This window comes from Galleria mellonella, unplaced genomic scaffold, assembly GCF_026898425.1.
Source record: "Galleria mellonella isolate WM207_F2 unplaced genomic scaffold, CSIRO_AGI_GalMel_v1 utg33, whole genome shotgun sequence".
Classification (NCBI taxonomy): Eukaryota; Metazoa; Arthropoda; class Insecta; order Lepidoptera; family Pyralidae; genus Galleria; species Galleria mellonella.
Genome location: NW_026442079.1, coordinates 443,784 through 463,585, shown reverse-complemented (window position 1 = coordinate 463,585; position 19,802 = coordinate 443,784). Strand labels below are relative to the sequence as shown.

At 31.9% G+C, this 19,802-nt stretch overlaps 1 protein-coding gene across 1 annotated transcript in view; it reads left to right on the top strand.

The window, feature by feature from the left end:
- The window catches only part of LOC113517253 (uncharacterized), a 171,110-nt gene that overhangs the window by 116,685 nt on the left and 34,623 nt on the right, over window positions 1–19,802 (top strand). The window contains exon 7 of the mRNA XM_052896650.1: window positions 17,561–17,623. Coding sequence (XP_052752610.1) covers window positions 17,561–17,623 — 63 coding nt within the window. The remainder of the gene's footprint in view (window positions 1–17,560; window positions 17,624–19,802) is intronic.

The window sequence follows — 19,802 nt, the reverse complement described above, 5'->3', positions numbered from 1 at the left end:
TTTGTAAAATTTTATTATATGCAGACGATCTTAAAATTTATCATATAATCGACACTCCTAACGATCATATACTTTTTCAAGAAGATTTAAACCGTTTCACTGCATACTGTAAAATTAATAAATTAACTCTCAGTTTGCATAAATGCAAAACTATAACCTTCACAAGGAAACGAAATATTAGTAATTTTTCATATACATTATGCAATTGTGTCCTTGATAATGTACAAACAATTAAAGATTTAGGTCTTACATTGGATACTAGACTTGTGCTTGATACACATATTGATAATATTGTTGCTAAGGCATACAGAATGTATGGTTTTGTAATGAGATGTACGAATAACTTTAAGAAACCCACTACTTATTTATATTTATATAAAAACCTTATTCGATCTCAATTGGAATATGCTGTAACTATATGGAATCCTATTTATAAGTTTTACTGTGATAAAATTGAAATGGTACAGAAAAAATTTTTGCGACGTTTACAATATAAATTTTCTCATAACCGTCGTTCATATGACCAATTATTGTATAAATATAATTTGCAAGACTTAAAATCAAGGCGCATACAACTAGAGATTATGATTCTGTATGATATTATTCAGGGTAAATATGACTGTATTTCATTAACAAATCAGATAAATTATAAAGTTCCAGTGCGTACACAAATGAGAAATTCACGAAGACAAGAATTGTTTGCAATTAACAGATACCGTACCAATTCCGGTATTCGTTCACCCATAAATAGAATTTTGAAAATATATAATGACAAATTTTATAATATTGATATATTTGCTACTAAACCATTAACTTTCAAAAAAATGGTAGCTAAACAATTAGTAACCTCCTCCCTCTCTCAGGAATTTAGTAATGCGTGCACATAATTAATAAATTATAAAATACATGTGTATAGTTAAATAACTTTTTTTTTTTTTGTTGGTTGTTTTGCATAATTTGTACCGGTGACGTGGTTGTGTCAATGTTATTTATAATTTAACTTAATTAATAGATATAATGGTCAGCTCCACTTCTCGGCAATATTTGCATGTTTATATACTTTCTTTCTTTATATAGCAATCTGTAGTTAACGTTGTTGGTAGTACTATTAATCACATTTAAATGTAATCTTATTATAATTATATATTGTATTACTGTTTGTTAACTTTAATAAAATAAAAAAATAAAAAAAATAATCCCGCGATATATGTAGTTCAAATTGTATAAAAACAGATATAGTGTTTGTACGCTGGATAAGAGACAAACGGTTGCCGGATATGTTTTTGTATGCGACACCGAAATGATTCGCGTACTGCGACGTCACATCTGCGTATCATTTTTTTCCGCACGAGTACACCACAATCTCGATGTCTTTATAGGATATTTTCCGCCATTGTCAATTACAGATAAGCTGTCCTGTGACTTCGTGAATTAATATCCCTTTATGAATATTCCATTCGGAAATACCATTATCGTTCTAAATTTTTATGCAACATAGAATGGCAATCAAGCTTATAGAAAGTGGAAAGCATTGGCTATAGACATGAACAATGGACATAACAGAGTATACTGAGTCATTCATAACTAAGATGTTATGCCTCTGTACCCCGTAATTTCATAACCATATCCCATTCTTCAAACCAAAACATGTTTTCATTATTATAAAGGTTCTCACCTGATATTATATGATATTATATGAAAGGGTATGAAAGCCTTATACCTTAATTCTAAAGCATGGAAGCCCATGAGGGATCCAGCGTATTAATGTATTATAAGATTGTATATACGTATGTATGTGTGGTGTCTACAGTGGCCTTGTTCGTTATTTTAAATTACATAAAAAAGTAATTTTAAAACCTTTAAAATAATCTTGAAGGTAATCAGTAATCTAAAGGAAATGGAATTTATCACCGGCAAATTAGAAATCATCATCATTATCATTTCAGACATTATCCGTCCATTGCTGAACATAAGCCTCTCCTTAGACTGCCATAAGGAAAACTTCTTAGCCACCTGCATCCACTGACTCCCTGCAATGCATATCGTCATAGTCGTAGAATACTGACGGATCTTTATATGTAATATTTGTCAGATCCGTCAGTATTCTACGACTATGACGATATGAGGTCGTCACTCCATCTAGTGGGGGTCGTACGATACTGCGTTTGCCCATACAGGATTGCCACTCAAGAGCCTTTTTTCTCTATCTGTTGTCGGTTCTTCGAGCTATATGACCAGTTCATTACCACGATAGCTTGCTTATCCTTCGGGCTATGTCGATTACTTTAGTTCGGATTCCATCACATAAAGAGACTGTGAACATAGCCCACTCCATAGCCCGCTAAGTATTTTGCATATTTTTGCGTACGGGCAATCGTGTATCACTGAAAACACGCACTGGTTAAAGACCTTTGTCTTCAAACTCTGAGGTATTTTGAATGAAAAGATATGGCGTAGTTTTCTAAACGTTGCCCAGCCAAGTTGATTCGTCGGTCAAAGTTGGACTTACCTATTCAGACAACTTGTCCCAGGTCTACATACTCATCGACAACTTCGAGCATAGTATTCTCAATCATAACCGGTATAGGTATGACATAGACGTTAGACATGATTTTAGTATTATCCATGTTCATTTTAAGATCTACCTATTCAGAAAAACCATTGAGAAAATGCGTTCCTAAAATGAAAAATATATCAAATATCTGCTACTTTACATATAAACATTCTATTATAATTATTTTTTAACTATTATCTTAACTGTAAACTCTAATTACTAATGAGGAATTTAATAAAATATTTATGGCAACAAAAGTGTACTTTGATATTTTCCTGTGTAGTGTTACATTTGTTTTTAAAAAATCCTACGTAACATTTACTTGTATATCTACTAAGTGAAAGGAAAATCATTGGTGTTCTCATAAAAAGACCTGCAACATACTCATAAAATTTTCACAAAGAAATATAGGTCACAAAACAAATGTAAAGCCACCCATACTAACTTAACAGATGGACGCGCCGTTTCTATAGGAGAGGTTTTGTTTTGTATTATTTTTGTACCCATAATATTTTAACAGAAATATTCAGTTTTATTCTTATAAAATAATACAAATAAAATGTTTCTTTATCATAGAAAGGTACTGTTATTTAACATATATTTTTATTTTTATTTTACGCACATACTACCCGCTGGTAAATTAATGCCCCTTTCCACCATCCTTACTAATATTATAAATGCGAAATGAGTTTGTATGTTACCTTTTTTATATGTTAGTAGCTTAACCAATCAGTATGAAAAATACGTACTATATGAATAAGAGAATATATGTTTTTATTTCGGTTAGTCCACATATCCTAGTCACGCGGACAAAGCTGCAGGATGCGAATAGTGTCACACAAAAAATAACATAACTGTTTCTCCTGTATTGTAAAAGGCATTTATTCTCCTGTTTATTAGCAGATATCTTTTGACGTGCCGATATATTATTCTGATTTCCATTCTCTTGGTGAAATTCGATTGGTAAAATGAACATAAATCGTTAATATTATACAATATGTATAAAAGACAAAGTACAAAGGCTTATACAAATTCATTTTTATATAGCCTCGTCGTATCTTTGAAGTTGATGTATTAATATTGAATTTCTATAAGGCGAAATGAAGATTATCTTCTTAGTCTGCTATAGGCTAACTTAGATTTTCCTACGGAACAAGGATTTTCTTAATAATGTATGTATTTTAGTTATAAGATTATACGATTAAGTTTTGAAGTTCTAATACGTAAGTTGTCACTTTTATACCACAGTTTAACAACTTTGCAATAGCAAACAGCAGAAAAAAATAATGTTCAGCCTTCCAAAGTTCTCGCCTACCAAAAGAAGATATCTAATACCAGTATATAAAATTCTCGTGTCGCGATGTTTGTTACCAAACTCCTCCGAAACGGTATAACAGATTTTTATGAAATATTGTGTGCATATTGGATAGGTCTGAGAATCAGCCAACATCTATTTTTCATACCTCTCAATGATAAGGGTGACCCACCCCTAAATATTTTTTTATTTTATTGACAAAATTTTTTATTTTTTATTTATTATGATTTACGATCAACCCCTGTTTTTTAATCGCGATTTTTATATACCGCAATAGGGTTGTAAGATGGTAATCGAATATAATAATTTTAATAAGATAAATTTTCATGTATAGTTCTCGAAATAATGTATTATATATGGTAAAACAACGTTAGCCGAGTCAGCTAGTAAGCCTATAAAAGTCGTTTACCAGATTAGTATTAGGTCCCTCTGTCACACTTGTTCTTCTTTCGTAACTCAAACGGCAGCATGTTCAGCCAATTTCAAAGTAAAAGGAAAGGCAGCCGAGTGTAATATTACACAAATCATTTTGAACTATTTTTGACCCTCTTACAATTCGAAACCTATTTAACCTATATACATGAAATTTGGTGCAGTTATTAAATGCCCTTAGTTTGTCTAGAATCCATAATCTCAAAAATGTTATTCAAATAGCTATTAATATATTAACATTTAAAAACTTTCATTTTTATGACTCACTTTGACTTATATCAAGCTAGTTTATTAGCCAAGCCAAATCTTGAGCTTAAATTACACCTCAAGTAAAATAAATGTATTGTGTATATAATTGAAATTAAATAATTGATAATATCTATTAAGTAGCAATACTATGAAACAATAAATTGTTATATAAATTCATTTTATGATGTTGCATGACTGTATGTTGTAAATTTTAAGATTTTCGACACAGAACTTTCCACCTATATGGATCTCACTTCTTTCTTTTGGCGGAGTTAAAACGACGCATATTCGTAATATTGAACTTGGCTCTCATTTCATATTTATGTTTTTGATGAGATATGAAATAACAGAGTATAAAATCATACACTTATTATCAGAAATGGAAATGCTTGAGATGCTGTTGCTACAAATGGAAACTACTCTACTCTTTGTTGCCATTCTTAGTTATATTAGAATTCGATTAGTTAGCAATAAAACTTTAAATCCATAGTCCTTAACTTTGTACGAAAATTTAATAATTACATTTCCTGTCGATATAACACGGTCGGAAATTGTTTTCCCACTGCGTCCGCATTTTGTCCCTCTGATATCAATTATAACTGACTTCAATTAAATCCTTCTAACACCAAGGTATACCCAGGTGAATTTCAATTTGTTAAAATGGTTGATAACTAAATAGAATTAACTTACTGACCCCACAGACTTCGTTTTATCAAAGTCTATTGAAATGCGACAATCTGTCTTCGACAGTTTATATGGAATAAGAAAAATGAGGTTTTCACGTTTTCTCGGATATTTTTCTAATTTTTCTCTTTATAAAAACCTTTTTCAGGCTTAAAATTTACTTAAAACATTTAGTAAGGAATATTTAAAAAAATATGGCGGAATCTTTGGAGGATCTGAATTCTATGCTCAATAACCTCAATGGTGTTTCTCAACAGGTAGGTCTTAAGATGAACATGGACCAGACTAAGATCATGTCCGACATCCATGTCACACCTATACCGGTTACGATTGAGAACACTACGCTCGAAGTTGTCGATGAGTATGTATACTTGGGATAAGTTGTCCGAATGGGTAAGTCCAACTTCGACCGAGAAGTCAACCGACGAATCCAACTCAGCTGGGCAGCGTTCGAAAAACTACGCCACATTTTTTTCATCCAAAATACCTCAACATTTGAAGACGAAGGCCTTTAACCAGTATGTGTTGCCAGTGATGACTTATGGAACCGAAACATGGTCCTACACGATTACCCGTATGCAAAAACTACAAGTTACTCGGAGTCTCGTTGCGCGATAGAATCCGAAACTAGGATATCCGCAAAAGAACCAAAATAACCCGAAGTATAACCAAGCTGAAGTGGCAATGGGCTGGTTACATAGCTCGAAAAACCGGCAACAGACGAAGAAGAAAGGTTCTTGAGTGGCGATCCCGTATGGGCAAACGCAGTATCGGACGACCCCCACTAGATGGAGTGATAGCCATTGCAGGGATTCAGTGGATGAAGGTGGCTCAGGACCGTTCTTTATGCCAGTCTATGGGCGAGGCTTATGTCCACCAATAGACGGATAATGGTTGAAATGATGATTTAAGCCGTTTAGTCATACACCTACTATTTATATACCTACTAAATTGTATTTAAATTGATAGCTTTAGTTAATTTTAGTTAAAAATGTATTACTTTTCTATAGTTGATTGTGTTACTGCTGCACTGCTGCGGCACACATAGGCCTCCTCCATAAGGAGGGGTTTTGCCAGTAACTGCTCACGCTGGACAGGTGGGTTGGCACCCGTTATTCTTATAACTATGTTCGAGTGCATGAATGGTTAGTCACCTTTTACGACACTTACAGGAAAGGAAGGGGTGGCCAATTTTATGCCGAGACCACCCATCACTATATGTACAATAGTGTTACATTAGTAATACAAAAAAAAGTAGTAGAAATCGTCAATTTTTTTGATAGGTATATTTATAGATATCCCACTTGTTATTATTTTGTCGTAACGCTACTCTATTGGTTATGTTTTCTGTTCTGTTTACGGTTAACTGATAGTTAACATCGTGGTGTTAAATCCATCGTTTTCACCATCCGAGAGTATTAAAGTTCAATAAATGAATAATAATTTCCCTGAATTCCCTTTAGAGAGATAAAGGTAGATTTAGTGTTAGAGAGCTTATCCTAAAGTTCATAAAGTATTAATAATATTTTAAATTGAATATTATGTCGAACTAGACTAACAAAGTAATTATCAAGGACACAAATCGAGTCAATCACCAAAGGATTACAATCACTCAAGTGGTTAAAATATTTAGTTTGAATTGCTCATTTTAAGATGGTAGGCTCTGATAGAAAAAGATGTACTTGTGAAGTACGTGGAGTTAATTCGGGTTATGTATAGCCAATCTCGTATCGTCGTCGTACATATATTTGGTCGGCTGTTGGTAACATTGACGAGTTTAATGTGACCGTGGGTTTAAACTAGGGGTTGGTCTTATACCTCTTCTTTTTTGGCGATCTCTTCTTATTTCTCTACAGTCATTCGACCTCAATTCACTCCTACAAAGCGATGATGTATTAGACAAAAAGTAAAATCTGCGCAGTCACCGCAAAAAAGACGCCATTTGTCTATCTCCACAATTTGAAGGTATAATATCAAGCGCCATAATAATAAGTAGAGTCTATGAATCCTTGGCGTTGTTATTTCCAGCGACGTCCAATTTTGCGATATTTGAAGGAAAAGACTACTTTTTGGAAGCCATTTTGCTTTCCAAAAAGTTAGGAATGCTCAATAGTGAGTGAGAAAGTATTTCACGCCGGACATCACTTAAAATTGTATAAAGCTCAAGTCCGGCCACATAAAGAATACTGTTCTTACCTATGGGCAGGAGTTCTACTGCATTGAAAGCCGGGCGGCTCGAATTATTGATGTGCCTTACAATCCGACTCGACCCATTGAAAATTGCGTAGAGATGTTGCATCTCTGTACATCTTTTACTGAATTTATAATGGGGAGTGCTCAAAGGAATTGTTCGGATTGATACCAACTTCTGATTTTCATCACCATACAATCCGCTACAAAATTTAATTGCATCAACTTGCCCAACATCAATGCCCACTTATCTGAATGAGTGGCGGTCCTCCACCGTGCGTTTTTCAAGGCATTTTCTTCAACGCACAGTTACTCTTTGGACTTAACTTCCAGCAGCAGTATTACCAAACCGATACGACGTCATAACCTTCAAGAATAGAGCATATTCCTTTTTAAAAGGCCGAAAGCACACTTGCATGCCTCTGGTGTTGCGGGTGATCATGGGCGGCGGTAGTCATTTACCATCATGTGAGCTGCGTGCTCGTTTGCTCCTCCCCCCCGCGTTATAAAAAAACTACACCAAATTAATTTAGGAAGGATAAAATTAAGATAACCTTTAAACCTTTGACTCGCAAATTACCCTTAAATTTAAGATACCAGAACATAATCCGGCCTGCTGTCTCGATACGTGTTGGAGTGTGGGTCAGTAAAGGTGACGGATGAATGGCGACTGCATGCAGCTGAAATGCGAATGTTGAGATGAATTTGTAGTGTGAGAAAAATTAACAAAATTAAAAATGAGTTTACCAGAAGATATATGAAAGTAGCCTCTATGATAGAAAAGTTAAGAAGTAACAGTCTGTTCTCGTATGGATGTTAGACCGCTGACTGATCGTCACAATATTATACGACAGGGTTGGTACACCCCGTCAGCGTAGAGAGTAAGGCGTGGACGTACACGTTTCTCTTACTGCCTCCAATATCACTACATATATATTAAAGAATCAGAGATGTCTGCCCGATTTTTGGACATAGCGATGTCAGTATTACTGACTTCACTTGATTTGTCTTGGTTCATCTTTTATTCATTTGTAACTATAACAAATTATACTTTTCTTATTTGAACAATTTTATTTCCTTACTTTCCAATTACATATATTTATAGCTCTCAGGCATTAATACCTACTGTATAGTGTCTCGGTCGCTATTAGACTGAATATTCTGATTTTATACTCTTATAACTATGTTCGAGAGCATGAATGCTTTTTCCGTTAAAAAAGAGGGCGCTAGTTTTGCAAATAATTCAAATGCGCGCTCGTAGACTCGCTCATAGTTTCACAACTTTATGTATTTATTCTATTTATTTTATTACAAATTTCTAGAAATAACTAAGTATTATAAATTAACTTATTTATTCATCATGTTTAACTTTACATTGTGCACTTGTTAATTTAATAATGCGTTTTAGTAAAAATACTGAATAGTCAATTGAATGCCTTAGTATTCTGTTACATAAGTGAATACAATTACTTACAATAGATTAGTTTATTATAAAACATTGATATTAATTAATTTGTTAGTTTGACATATATACTCAAATACTTAATATTTTTGTTTTTAACAAAAGGAAATACAATTACTTACTTAATTCATTTATATAGAAGTTATAGTCAAATGAGGATCTTAATTACTGTTTGTAGCAAAAAGAAATACAACCATTTAATTTATTTTTATCGCGAATTAACTTTGTGATTTAATAGAAAATCATTTCCGTTTATGAGAATATTTTACATTTATTTATAAAGGTAATATCAACTTAATTTTTCCTCGTTCACAGCTATAGATAATAACGCTTGCGCCGATATATACTATATTTAAAACTCCAATAATGGACACGTGACGCGCAGAGATAAGGAGCAGTTTTAAGAAAGGTATAAGTATGCATGTGGATGGTTATAAGGTTAGAGGACGACTTAAAAAGGCATAGATGGACTGTATGATATTAAGTTGATCACAAACATCTGTATATTCTATGTCAGTGGAACTTACTGAAAATATAAATCGGCTAATGTTGAATTAGTAATATAAATAACAAAAATATTAATTGTTTGTATGTTTCTATTTGCTTCTATTTTTATTTGTGGAGTGTTTCTGAGATAGTTTCAACAAAACTTGGTTACTTTCTCATAAAGTTCAATTGTAACAGATAATAATTTGGCTTTGTATTTCCACCTGATGACTTTATCTTGAAGAAACTATTGAATGTGATGTAATTTCAAAGTTTCTAAACACTTATATAAGTCATTACTACATCAGTGTTGCATAACAAATTTAATATTATATTAAGAACTCGTTAATAATAACTAGCTGCATCATAATCCAACATATGTCTATTGTTCGAATTTTAATTAAAATCCGTTCTACCGTTCATGCGTGATTGTGTTACAAACATCTAAAACTCTTTGTAAACTTTCATATTGGTGGTGTAAAATTAATGAGTGACGTCTCACGTTAATATTAAATATAACATTTCCTAAATTAATGAAGGTAATATTAAAAAAATATTGAATATCTTATGAATATTTAATTTAAGAGAATTAAACAATAAGTTATTAAATAATATAAATATAAATAATGTAAAATAATATAATAATAGGGAAGACAAGCAAGATATCTTTTGAACTGTCGTGCAAACATTGGGGCATCATGTCGATAACAAGTTATGTCTTTATTCAAGTCAAGATTTCTCATTGTACGCACCATTTCACAAATTTAAATGAAAATCTTTGACATTATATGAATACTTTTGATATTATACATAAGCTACCCAACCCAAGTTTTAAACGTTATATATTTAATTTTAAACAATTCGTACTTGAAAATAAGATCTGATTGAAAATGCGTATATATATATATATATATATATATATATATATATATATATATATAAAGAAATTAGGTAAGAAGAATTCTCAAAGAACCAGAAATAATCAAATAATTTTGTTTCAAGTCGATAAAAGCCTTGACCTATAAAGTTGATAGTTAATTTAATCAATTAGGCAATCAAATTATGATATCAAATTGCAGATAGCTGGATAAAGCGAGAGTCGGCTAACTACATGTAAGCAGACTATATATTTTACTTTAAATCAGCAATCAATGGTTGCATTTTTTTCATATCATACATGTGTCAATTAATACATTAGATAAATTTAGGCACAGCGATCTGAGAAAGATTAATAAAAGAATCAATTCCTTGATATTTTGCGAATGGATTTATCACATTTCGATTTAAACTGATTTAAAAAACTTTTTTTTTTTCGGAAAGAATAGCCATCCATACCTGCATGACAACATTATTCAGAATTCAAGATGTTGGATATTCTTAAAGAGTACGGATCCCTAAATATAATAATATATCGATAGCTAAATAATTTATGACGCTTAATGCTTAGTAGGAACGAATTGACTGACCTTTACACATACGAGTATACTATTCCTTTCCGAGAGGGACGTTTGAGAAGCTCTGCAACGTTTTCAAAATGCCTGTTATTTCTGTGCAAACATGCTTAAAACTATTTCTACAAAACTTATAAAACACAAGGAATTCCATACTAATAAATTCAAAATTTTACACTAAATCTTATTTATAAATAATTTTAAAAAGTATTTCATACTTAGCGATTTGTGTTTGATACATTTAACAATATTTATATCTATATTCTGTATACCATAAATACAGATATACTCAGAATCTACATAGACTTCATAATATTATTATAGAAATATAGATTTTGGAAATATGATGAATACTAATAATAAGCATTTTGTGGACATTACAATTGCGAGGACGATGGTACTCTATGTATATCGATATCGCATTGTAGATTAATGTCATTATGCCAACATTATTAATGCTATCTAATCCGTACATTGAAGGAATATGTCAAGTTGACACCTGTCATATACATGGGCGGCGATATCGATATCCGTTCTCCTTACAAAACGTTTTACATTATCCAACTTTAGTTCTATAGTATAGTACAATCTAATATCGAAATAAATTAGTATTGTCAAACAAACAAATGATATTACCAGTGATATTGAATTGTTAAAAAAAAATATAATTGTACATTTTGCTTGGCTTATTATGCAGTAATACCATAGTACCGTCTAAATTATAACAACGGTATTTATTATTGACTAAAGTAGTCTATTTTATTACGTAGACTGTAATCGAAATATTTTTACTCAAATCTTTTATACAATCTTAAACAAACCAATACAGAAAGTACGTCAGTGTTACTTTATTTCAAGAGCATTTATTAATAAATCCTTTAGGTTTTTTTTTATTGACGTTTAATTCCAATCTTGCACGACTCAGAAATTCTCCGTAATTCTATTACGTCATTGTCATTTAAAATCAGAGTATTAAAAAAAATGGTTCGTAATCGAAAAATATTATTAAACATTATATACTGTTTTCAAGAATCTGTTTTTAAAAATGTGGTTATTATCTTTGTTATTAATATTATAAGAGCCTTTTTTAACGGGTGATAATGGAGTGATAGTCTCGTCTGCGCTATCGGTATACGCTGACAGGGTACCAGTGAGGGATTATAAATGACGATGAATACAGATTAGTAAGCCCATGATGACGAACTCCATAAGAATTAAACAAGATATTTTCTAGGAGGAACCACGTGGAAGTCTTCCTAATATGGTATATTGCTGGCAATAAAGCTGTTAGATCCTAATTACTAACAATCCCATCCTCCTATAACAACCGTTAACTGTCCGCTGCTGAACATTGACCTCTCCCACAGCAAAACCCCCTTTGAGTTTTGCTGGTAGTTGCCATGCATACCAGGCGGATTGACAACCGCAGTTAAGGTTTGGCGATATTTTAAGATAGGCACTGCTCCCTATCTCCTGACCATTAAATTATCCACTGGAAAAAAAGAGGTGCCTATTCTATGCCAGGGTCACACAGCCTATTAATTTAACTTCATTGGTTATTATTATTATAATACCTACTAATTTTGTGTTACTTCCTTTGGTAAGTTTGTTTACTGAAAATATACAAAGGCACTATTGAATTACATCTATAAAATTCAAAATGTGACCACTTACATGTATAACACTAATAATTCAAGCTCGTAACTTCGTCCGCGCGGCAGGGACATATTTATTGACCGAAATAATTCTTGTACCCTTCTCCATTCTAAATACTATGTATATAATAAATTTCATGACGATTGATTGAACGGTCAAGACTCCAAGAGGTAAGGAACAAACAAACTCACAATCACTTAATCAATCATTTATTATACGTATATCGGCAATGATAAAAAAATCCACAAAATAATAACAACCTCAATTACGAGTATGACTCAGTTTAAGAATAATAATATAGTAATAGAAGTTGACCCTCGAAGGAGGGAGTCGATTATTAATAATCGGAATGTCTCCAGAATTAGCAGAATATCGAGTGGTAACTATATAATAAATTATTATTATAAAATTATTATTTTATGCAAACTTTATTACTCAGCTATAGCTGGTATATACGCTACTTTGCGTATACTGCACTTACGGGCCGAGACCAAGTAAGTGCAGTGTGTGAGTTTTTGTGTGTGTGTGTGTGCGCGCCCATTATTATTATTATTATTATTATAATTAATTACTCTCGTATAACGACGGTAAAACGGACAATAATTGTTTTTGTCGCATTTGCATAGTGATTTTTTTCTTTAGACGTTTCTCATACACAATGTACAAATACGTATATAACCTATTTTTTTTTTATTATTCTTTTTAGCGAGTTTCTTCATGTTTTAATACGATATGACTATATTTTTTTCCTTAATCTGCCTAATGTAACTATAGCTTGAGCTTTTTCTCCCCTTCTTACTTCTATTTCGCTCTCTATAATAATGTTTAACGAGGGCTCATATTTTTTCATTTTATCTCGAGTATCTTAGGTTTTATGTTATTACTTAAGAAGTTAAAACAGTGATAATGAATTCTGTACACATATAAAAAATGTAACTAGACGATATCTGTACTTATACATAGGAGATATTTAAGAAAAAAATGTATAAGTGGTCTTAATAAAAGCACTAAAAGCCAAAACAATATTTTTAGATTTCTTTTTCTTTTTTTTGCAGCACGCAAAAACTATTGCACCAAATAGGACGAGGTTTCAGTAATTATAATTCTGAAGATCACATTTAAAATCTCGAGCATATACGCCTTCTAGAAGTAGTCAATGTCATTGGATTCTCTCGTTCTAAAATACGGATAATGTAAAATCGCAGGTGAACAATACCAATACATTAATTAACATTTTGTAATATTATCCTAAAGAGCAGGACCGGCTTAAAAACATTGGGATTTTAATTGGGTTAACAAATTTTTTTAAAAAATAATATATCCGCTAGATTGAAGAAATTGAATTCCTGTCTACTGGCATTCGACGTTAATGCGATCCTTTATTGATGCCTTGCTTCTGGCGCCTGTTAGACCTCAGCGCCTCTGGGCGCCGTCCAATCCTTCACCCTACAATGCCGGTACTGGATTGAAAATACGGTATGATTTTTATAATATCAAGCATGATTTCTATAATACAATAATATTAAGAGTGTTCATATTGAAACTTATCGAAGTATGGCAACGTCCGAGTTAAATATCACCTTTTAATAATGATTTTCAAAAATTCTGATTCATTATTTAAAAAGTGCTCTGATAATGAACTAAATAACATAACATAAATAGTATATAAATCTACCACTAAAAGTTTGGCACTTACTTCGCATTTTGCTTAGAAAGTTTACAAATATTTTTTACTATCAAAATCCAAATTTTTAATAACAGCTTTACAATTTTTTTTTACTGAACTAGAAGTCATTTTTCGGAAGTCCATATCACTAGGTTAGTTTGATTAGAGCTGTTGTGTTTAGTTCCGTTATTTTTAATATACATGCGATTGCGAACATTTGACGATTGACTACAATTATTATTAGTAGAAGTCGACTGCTGACTACGAATAGTAGTCTGAGCGCCAAACGGTCAACACTTGGCTCCGAGCAGAAATCGATTAATTTTCCTGAAGATACCTTATTTAGAGGTGAAACACTTGTCGCAGCATGGGGTTATTCAAAAGGGGGGTAAAGAGGTTTCTTCAGGGTCGTCAACGCGCGCATAATACCTTTGGTATTGCAGGTGTTCATAGGCTACGGTAACCACTTACCATCAGGTAGGCCGTATGCTTGTTTGCCACCTCAGTGGTATAAAAAAAACATGTGCGTAGACAATAGCGATCGAAGATTAATGACTCATTATGGAAGGTCGTATTATTTCTACTAATAAGAACAATAGTTACCACGTAACCTTAAATGTAGGTAATTAAGGTAGTTTTAATCGACTAACCAGCTTTACGCATAATTAACATTCTAGTTAGTAAACTAAATGGGATATTTTTTGAATAATCAATAAAAAATATTGAAAATAATTTTCAATATTCTCGAAAACTTACATCACTTTGGTCAGCTTCTATATTAATGCTCTTGACAGAATATAAGTACATGAAAAATAATTCACATTTTTTGTTTTATATAATTTTTTTTCGACTTTATCCAAAAAATTTAACTCGTGGGCAACGAGGCCGGACTAACAACAACTTTGCGTTTCATTTACTCCCCGCAAGGGCGACCCAAAACGCGTGGTTTGTCATGCCGATTGGCTGATTGTTATTTTTGTAGAAACTTTTGATAAATGAGAAAAAAAACATCCTTTATTTTCACTGAGGAAGAAAATGTTTTATGAGCATTGGCTAGTTAAGTTTTTATTTATAAAAATACTAGTTTTAACTCGCGACCTTGTTCTTCTAAAATGTCTATGTTCTTCTCAATTGGCTGAGCCGTTAATACGTCAAGAAGTAATAAACAAATTCACTTTCACATTTATAATATTTCTTAAAGATTTAAAATAATTAAATTAAAATCAGTTTTTTTTTATTATGGACTAGCGGCCCGTCCCGGCTTCGCGCGGGTATACATTTTTACAACATTTTAAAAAGTGGTTATTGTGACATAACGATAATAGTTGGACATAGAGTATCGTGAAATTTTTTATAGTTATTGATATTTTCTTCAATATTGTAGAACATACTTTTGTTCTATCACCAATAGTTTCCGCAACGCACGCGAAGAAAGATATTTTATAGCATTTTTTTACACCTTGAGTTAGGTTACTAAAGTTTAAGTAATGATTCCTAACCTTTTTTAGCAATAAATATCTATTATATCTATAATATCTATAATAGCCTATGTTATTCAGGATGAATGTAGCTTTCTAATGGTGAAAGAACTTTTGAAATCGGCAAAGTATTTTTTGAGTTTATTCATTACAAACATACACACAAAAATACGAATCTTTCCTCTTTATAATATTAGTGTAGATAAATGTAGACATTGTTTTTATTGTTTTTGATAATATTTCTAATATGAAGCTATTCAAAAGCATTCAAAGCAACACCGTGTAATTCTTAAGTAAAGCGCCCAAGTGTTGGTAACTGACATACACGTAATTCACATTTACGTTTTAATGTGTATGATAAATAAACCGTAAATTCGCTGCGTGAGGAGCTACAATATACTTGACTGTTCTGTAATATTTTTCAAAAATTATACTACTCTTTCACGCAAAAACTACTAAATGTATTCCAATGTAATAAAGTATACGGTAATACTTTATTTATTGAATCACGCGTTAAATCGTAGATTACAGCTGGTCTTTCGTATTTCCTAAATATTAAGATAAAATCTGAAATAACGTTTGGAGGAAGATCATTAATAGTAATTTAGGATATGGAAAGATTTATAAATCTTGAATATACCAGAACGTAGTGACAAGTGGGTAAGACTATTACAAATAAAAATTTAAAATAAAAACAATGACCGTGTGTTTATATAATAAAAAAATATATAGCCGGAATGTAACAAAGTAATCGAATAAGTACTGAAATATATGTAAACAATGTTTATAATTCATAAATTGATGAAAAATATGTTTCATCCTTATGAGCAATCTACTCTCCTATCGCTATAAATTTATAGAATAGAAAAATGTTATCGCCATCGGAAATAACCTTAAATATCTGATTGACAATTTTTGTGGCAAATTGTCAACTCTCGTCCACTCAATGAACTGGAAGGAATACAATAATGATATAAAGTGAAATATATAAAATGTAAGGACAGATCTTGGGGGTCAAATAGAAATTATATTTCCACTGAAGCATAATAATAATATGAACCGGATTCAGTGGGGGAGGGTGAACTGATTGATAAACAATAGAAAGTTGTGGCCGCAGATATAAATTTAAATAGATGTCACTACAGTTCTTACAAATAGAAATACTCAATTTCTACTCATAGCTATGAAATAGACTTATATAGATAGAGTGTCTCCATACAAATGTTTCGAGAAAAGAGAGACAACTTTTTAATACAATTTTACGTGATAAATAGTTATGAGTGACTCCTTTATAATTTCTATATTTATTTTATCTTACAATTTTTGCATCTTTTTAATGCGTAAAAAAACATTTTATTTGTAAAATAATTAAATATAGATACGTTATGTGTGTTACTTATATGTTATAGAACACTGATAAAAAAAAAACGAATCAGCTGCTTTGACAAGTAGTTGACAAAAAGTTGACCCTTTTTTGAGACTCGATGGTCTATCTATATAATCTAAGGAAATAGGCTTAAAATAGAATAATTGTGCTACAATTATTTAAATAAATAAAGGTAATAAAGTTACAAGAATAAAATATTTGCAGTTTATATGGATATAGGTACCATATCACCTATAACACTTTCACATTAAGATGAATTTAGATTAAGACGTGCTTCATTATCATCACATCTGCCATTAACTGTCCACTACTGAATATAGGCCTTCCCCATAAGAGCAGCTTTGTCAGTAGTTACCACGCCTGGTGAGCGAGTTGGCAACCGCAGTAAGGCTTTTGATGTTTTAAGAGGAACATACTGTCCATATCTTAACTATTAAGATCCCGTAGTCATTTATTACGACACCAACGAGAAAGTAAGTGGCCCGTTCTATGCCGGGACCACACGGCATATTTTGTATATGCCATTCTAATTACATATTTTTTGTTTCAGCTCAACTTTAATCCAATAACATCATTCCTGTTCACATTGGACTTCTTCATAATTGTACTTAATGTAAGTAATTTTTATAATCTACAGAATTTTCAAAAATAAAAAATAAAATATCTTAGTTATTGTATCTGTCTCAATTAACTTTTAGCTTTTTCTGATGTCATTAAGTGTTTAGTATTTTTCCCAGTTACAACATTTAAACCAACCTGTCCGCACTTAAGCCCCCATTTATATTTAAAACAATAAAGAATTCCTCGAATACATTTTATACAGGTGTGATCCCAAAAAGTCCGGTTTGCGTATAGAATAAACACAACACGAGGTCCCTTGTGCGACGGCAAATAGAAATAAATTAAAAATAAACAAAGAGCTCTTCTGTTAAATTTAGACAGGCCAATGTGAATTTCTTCGCTACGCCATAATTTGGGAGAAAGCATAGAATTTCGGTGCAGGAGTAAGCGTTAATTAACTAAATGGTGATAAATCAGGGGTTGTAGCCGACTTCAAAAGGAAAGAGGTTCTGAATTCAACTATATATTTGTCTGCATTTTCTTATAACATTTTGATATTTTTTTTTTCTTATCAAAGAGTTTGGTTTCGTACTAATTTGTATAACTGATGTTATAGTTGTGGAATTAACCTTAAACATTGAGGTTTTTTTTTGGATAAATTGTAGTATATCTTTCACTAAAAGAGTACATAACGATTACCGCCTATCTACTTTTATAATTTAATTCACGGAACGCTATGCGGCGATTGAGCTGTCAGTCAACGTCAAAATATTTTTAGGTGGATACAGTTTATTCCAAAGATAAATTATTATTGTTTCTTCTTGCTTAAAACATTATAAAATCGGTCAATCTGAAGTAAAGTTATAGGTATTACAAAAAACACATAATTAACTTGATTATGATACCTCTTGTGTTAAATCTTGTTCATAGTTAGCAAGTGTTGCTATAATATGTACATACCTAGGAAGATACATTATTTTTCCTTAGTTTGTACGTGTTTCGAATTACGTACAAATAGATATATTACTTTTGGTCCTTACTTTTAGACGCAATGAAATTGATATCAAATCGAAATTACACCGAAGGAGAAAATGATTGTTAGTAATAGTGTCTAATACTTTCGTTACTAATAATACTCTCTATCAGTTCGACCTCCACGCGGCGCTCCCTGGAACTATCATTATATTTATTATTTTATTATTATTTCTCACAATACAAAGATTGTCTGGAAGAGATCACTTTTAACGATAAGACCACCTATTAATCAATCTTTTTGTTTTGTTTTAGCTTAGTTTACTGCTGTAACCTTTTAGAGAGACCAGACTTTTAAAGTGTATCTATCTATATATAAATGGGTAACAAAATAAGGTAACGTTTATTCCATATAACGTTTATCCATAATTTAACACTAATTCCATTAATTCGAAAGTTACCCCGTAACACAATAGCCATTCGCCGTGTGTGCTCCGGCATAGAATGGGCCACTCCCTCCTTTCACGTGTATACCGTAAGAGGCGACTAAGGGAGGGCGAGGGATCGGCAGCAGCGTCCCTCCTAAAACATCTCTAAAAGCCTAACTGCGGTTACCGACCTGCCTGCCTACCATGACAACTACTGGCAAAACTCCCCTTATGAGAAAGGCTTATGTCCAGCAGTGCACAGTTAATGGCTGAAATAATAAGGATAATGCAATTGTGTTTCTTACACTAAGATTTATTGTAAGAAACATTTTTCTAAGAAAATATCATGGCTGAACAAACATAGCTGATACAAACAATGTTGTATTTTCTAATTAGCAAACGTCTACAGTTTACGCTTGCGTGAATCCCCTTATACCAAAGATTCTCAAAGTGGGAATCGCAAACCATCAGCGGCTCCATTTAATCGTAGGTTTGCGATAAGATTTACGAAATGGTTATCTGTCACGCAAGTGCGATGTAGTAACACAATGAATCAACTCAGTTTGTCATAAAAATCAAGCCAACTCGTTATTTTATACTGTAATATATTTATAATACGTGCAATATTACAAATATGTTTATTTTACGGACGCATTTCTAACTATTCTGTGTGTTTTTTCAGTAAAATTGTAACTTCCAAATAAATGGAACAATAAATAAAAACATTGTATTGAAATTGTCTAAATACGGTATATTTTTGTTTGATGTTTGAAATATGACATCTGTCAGCCGTTGCTACTTTGTTCTTAGGCTTTTTTATAAATTTGTTAA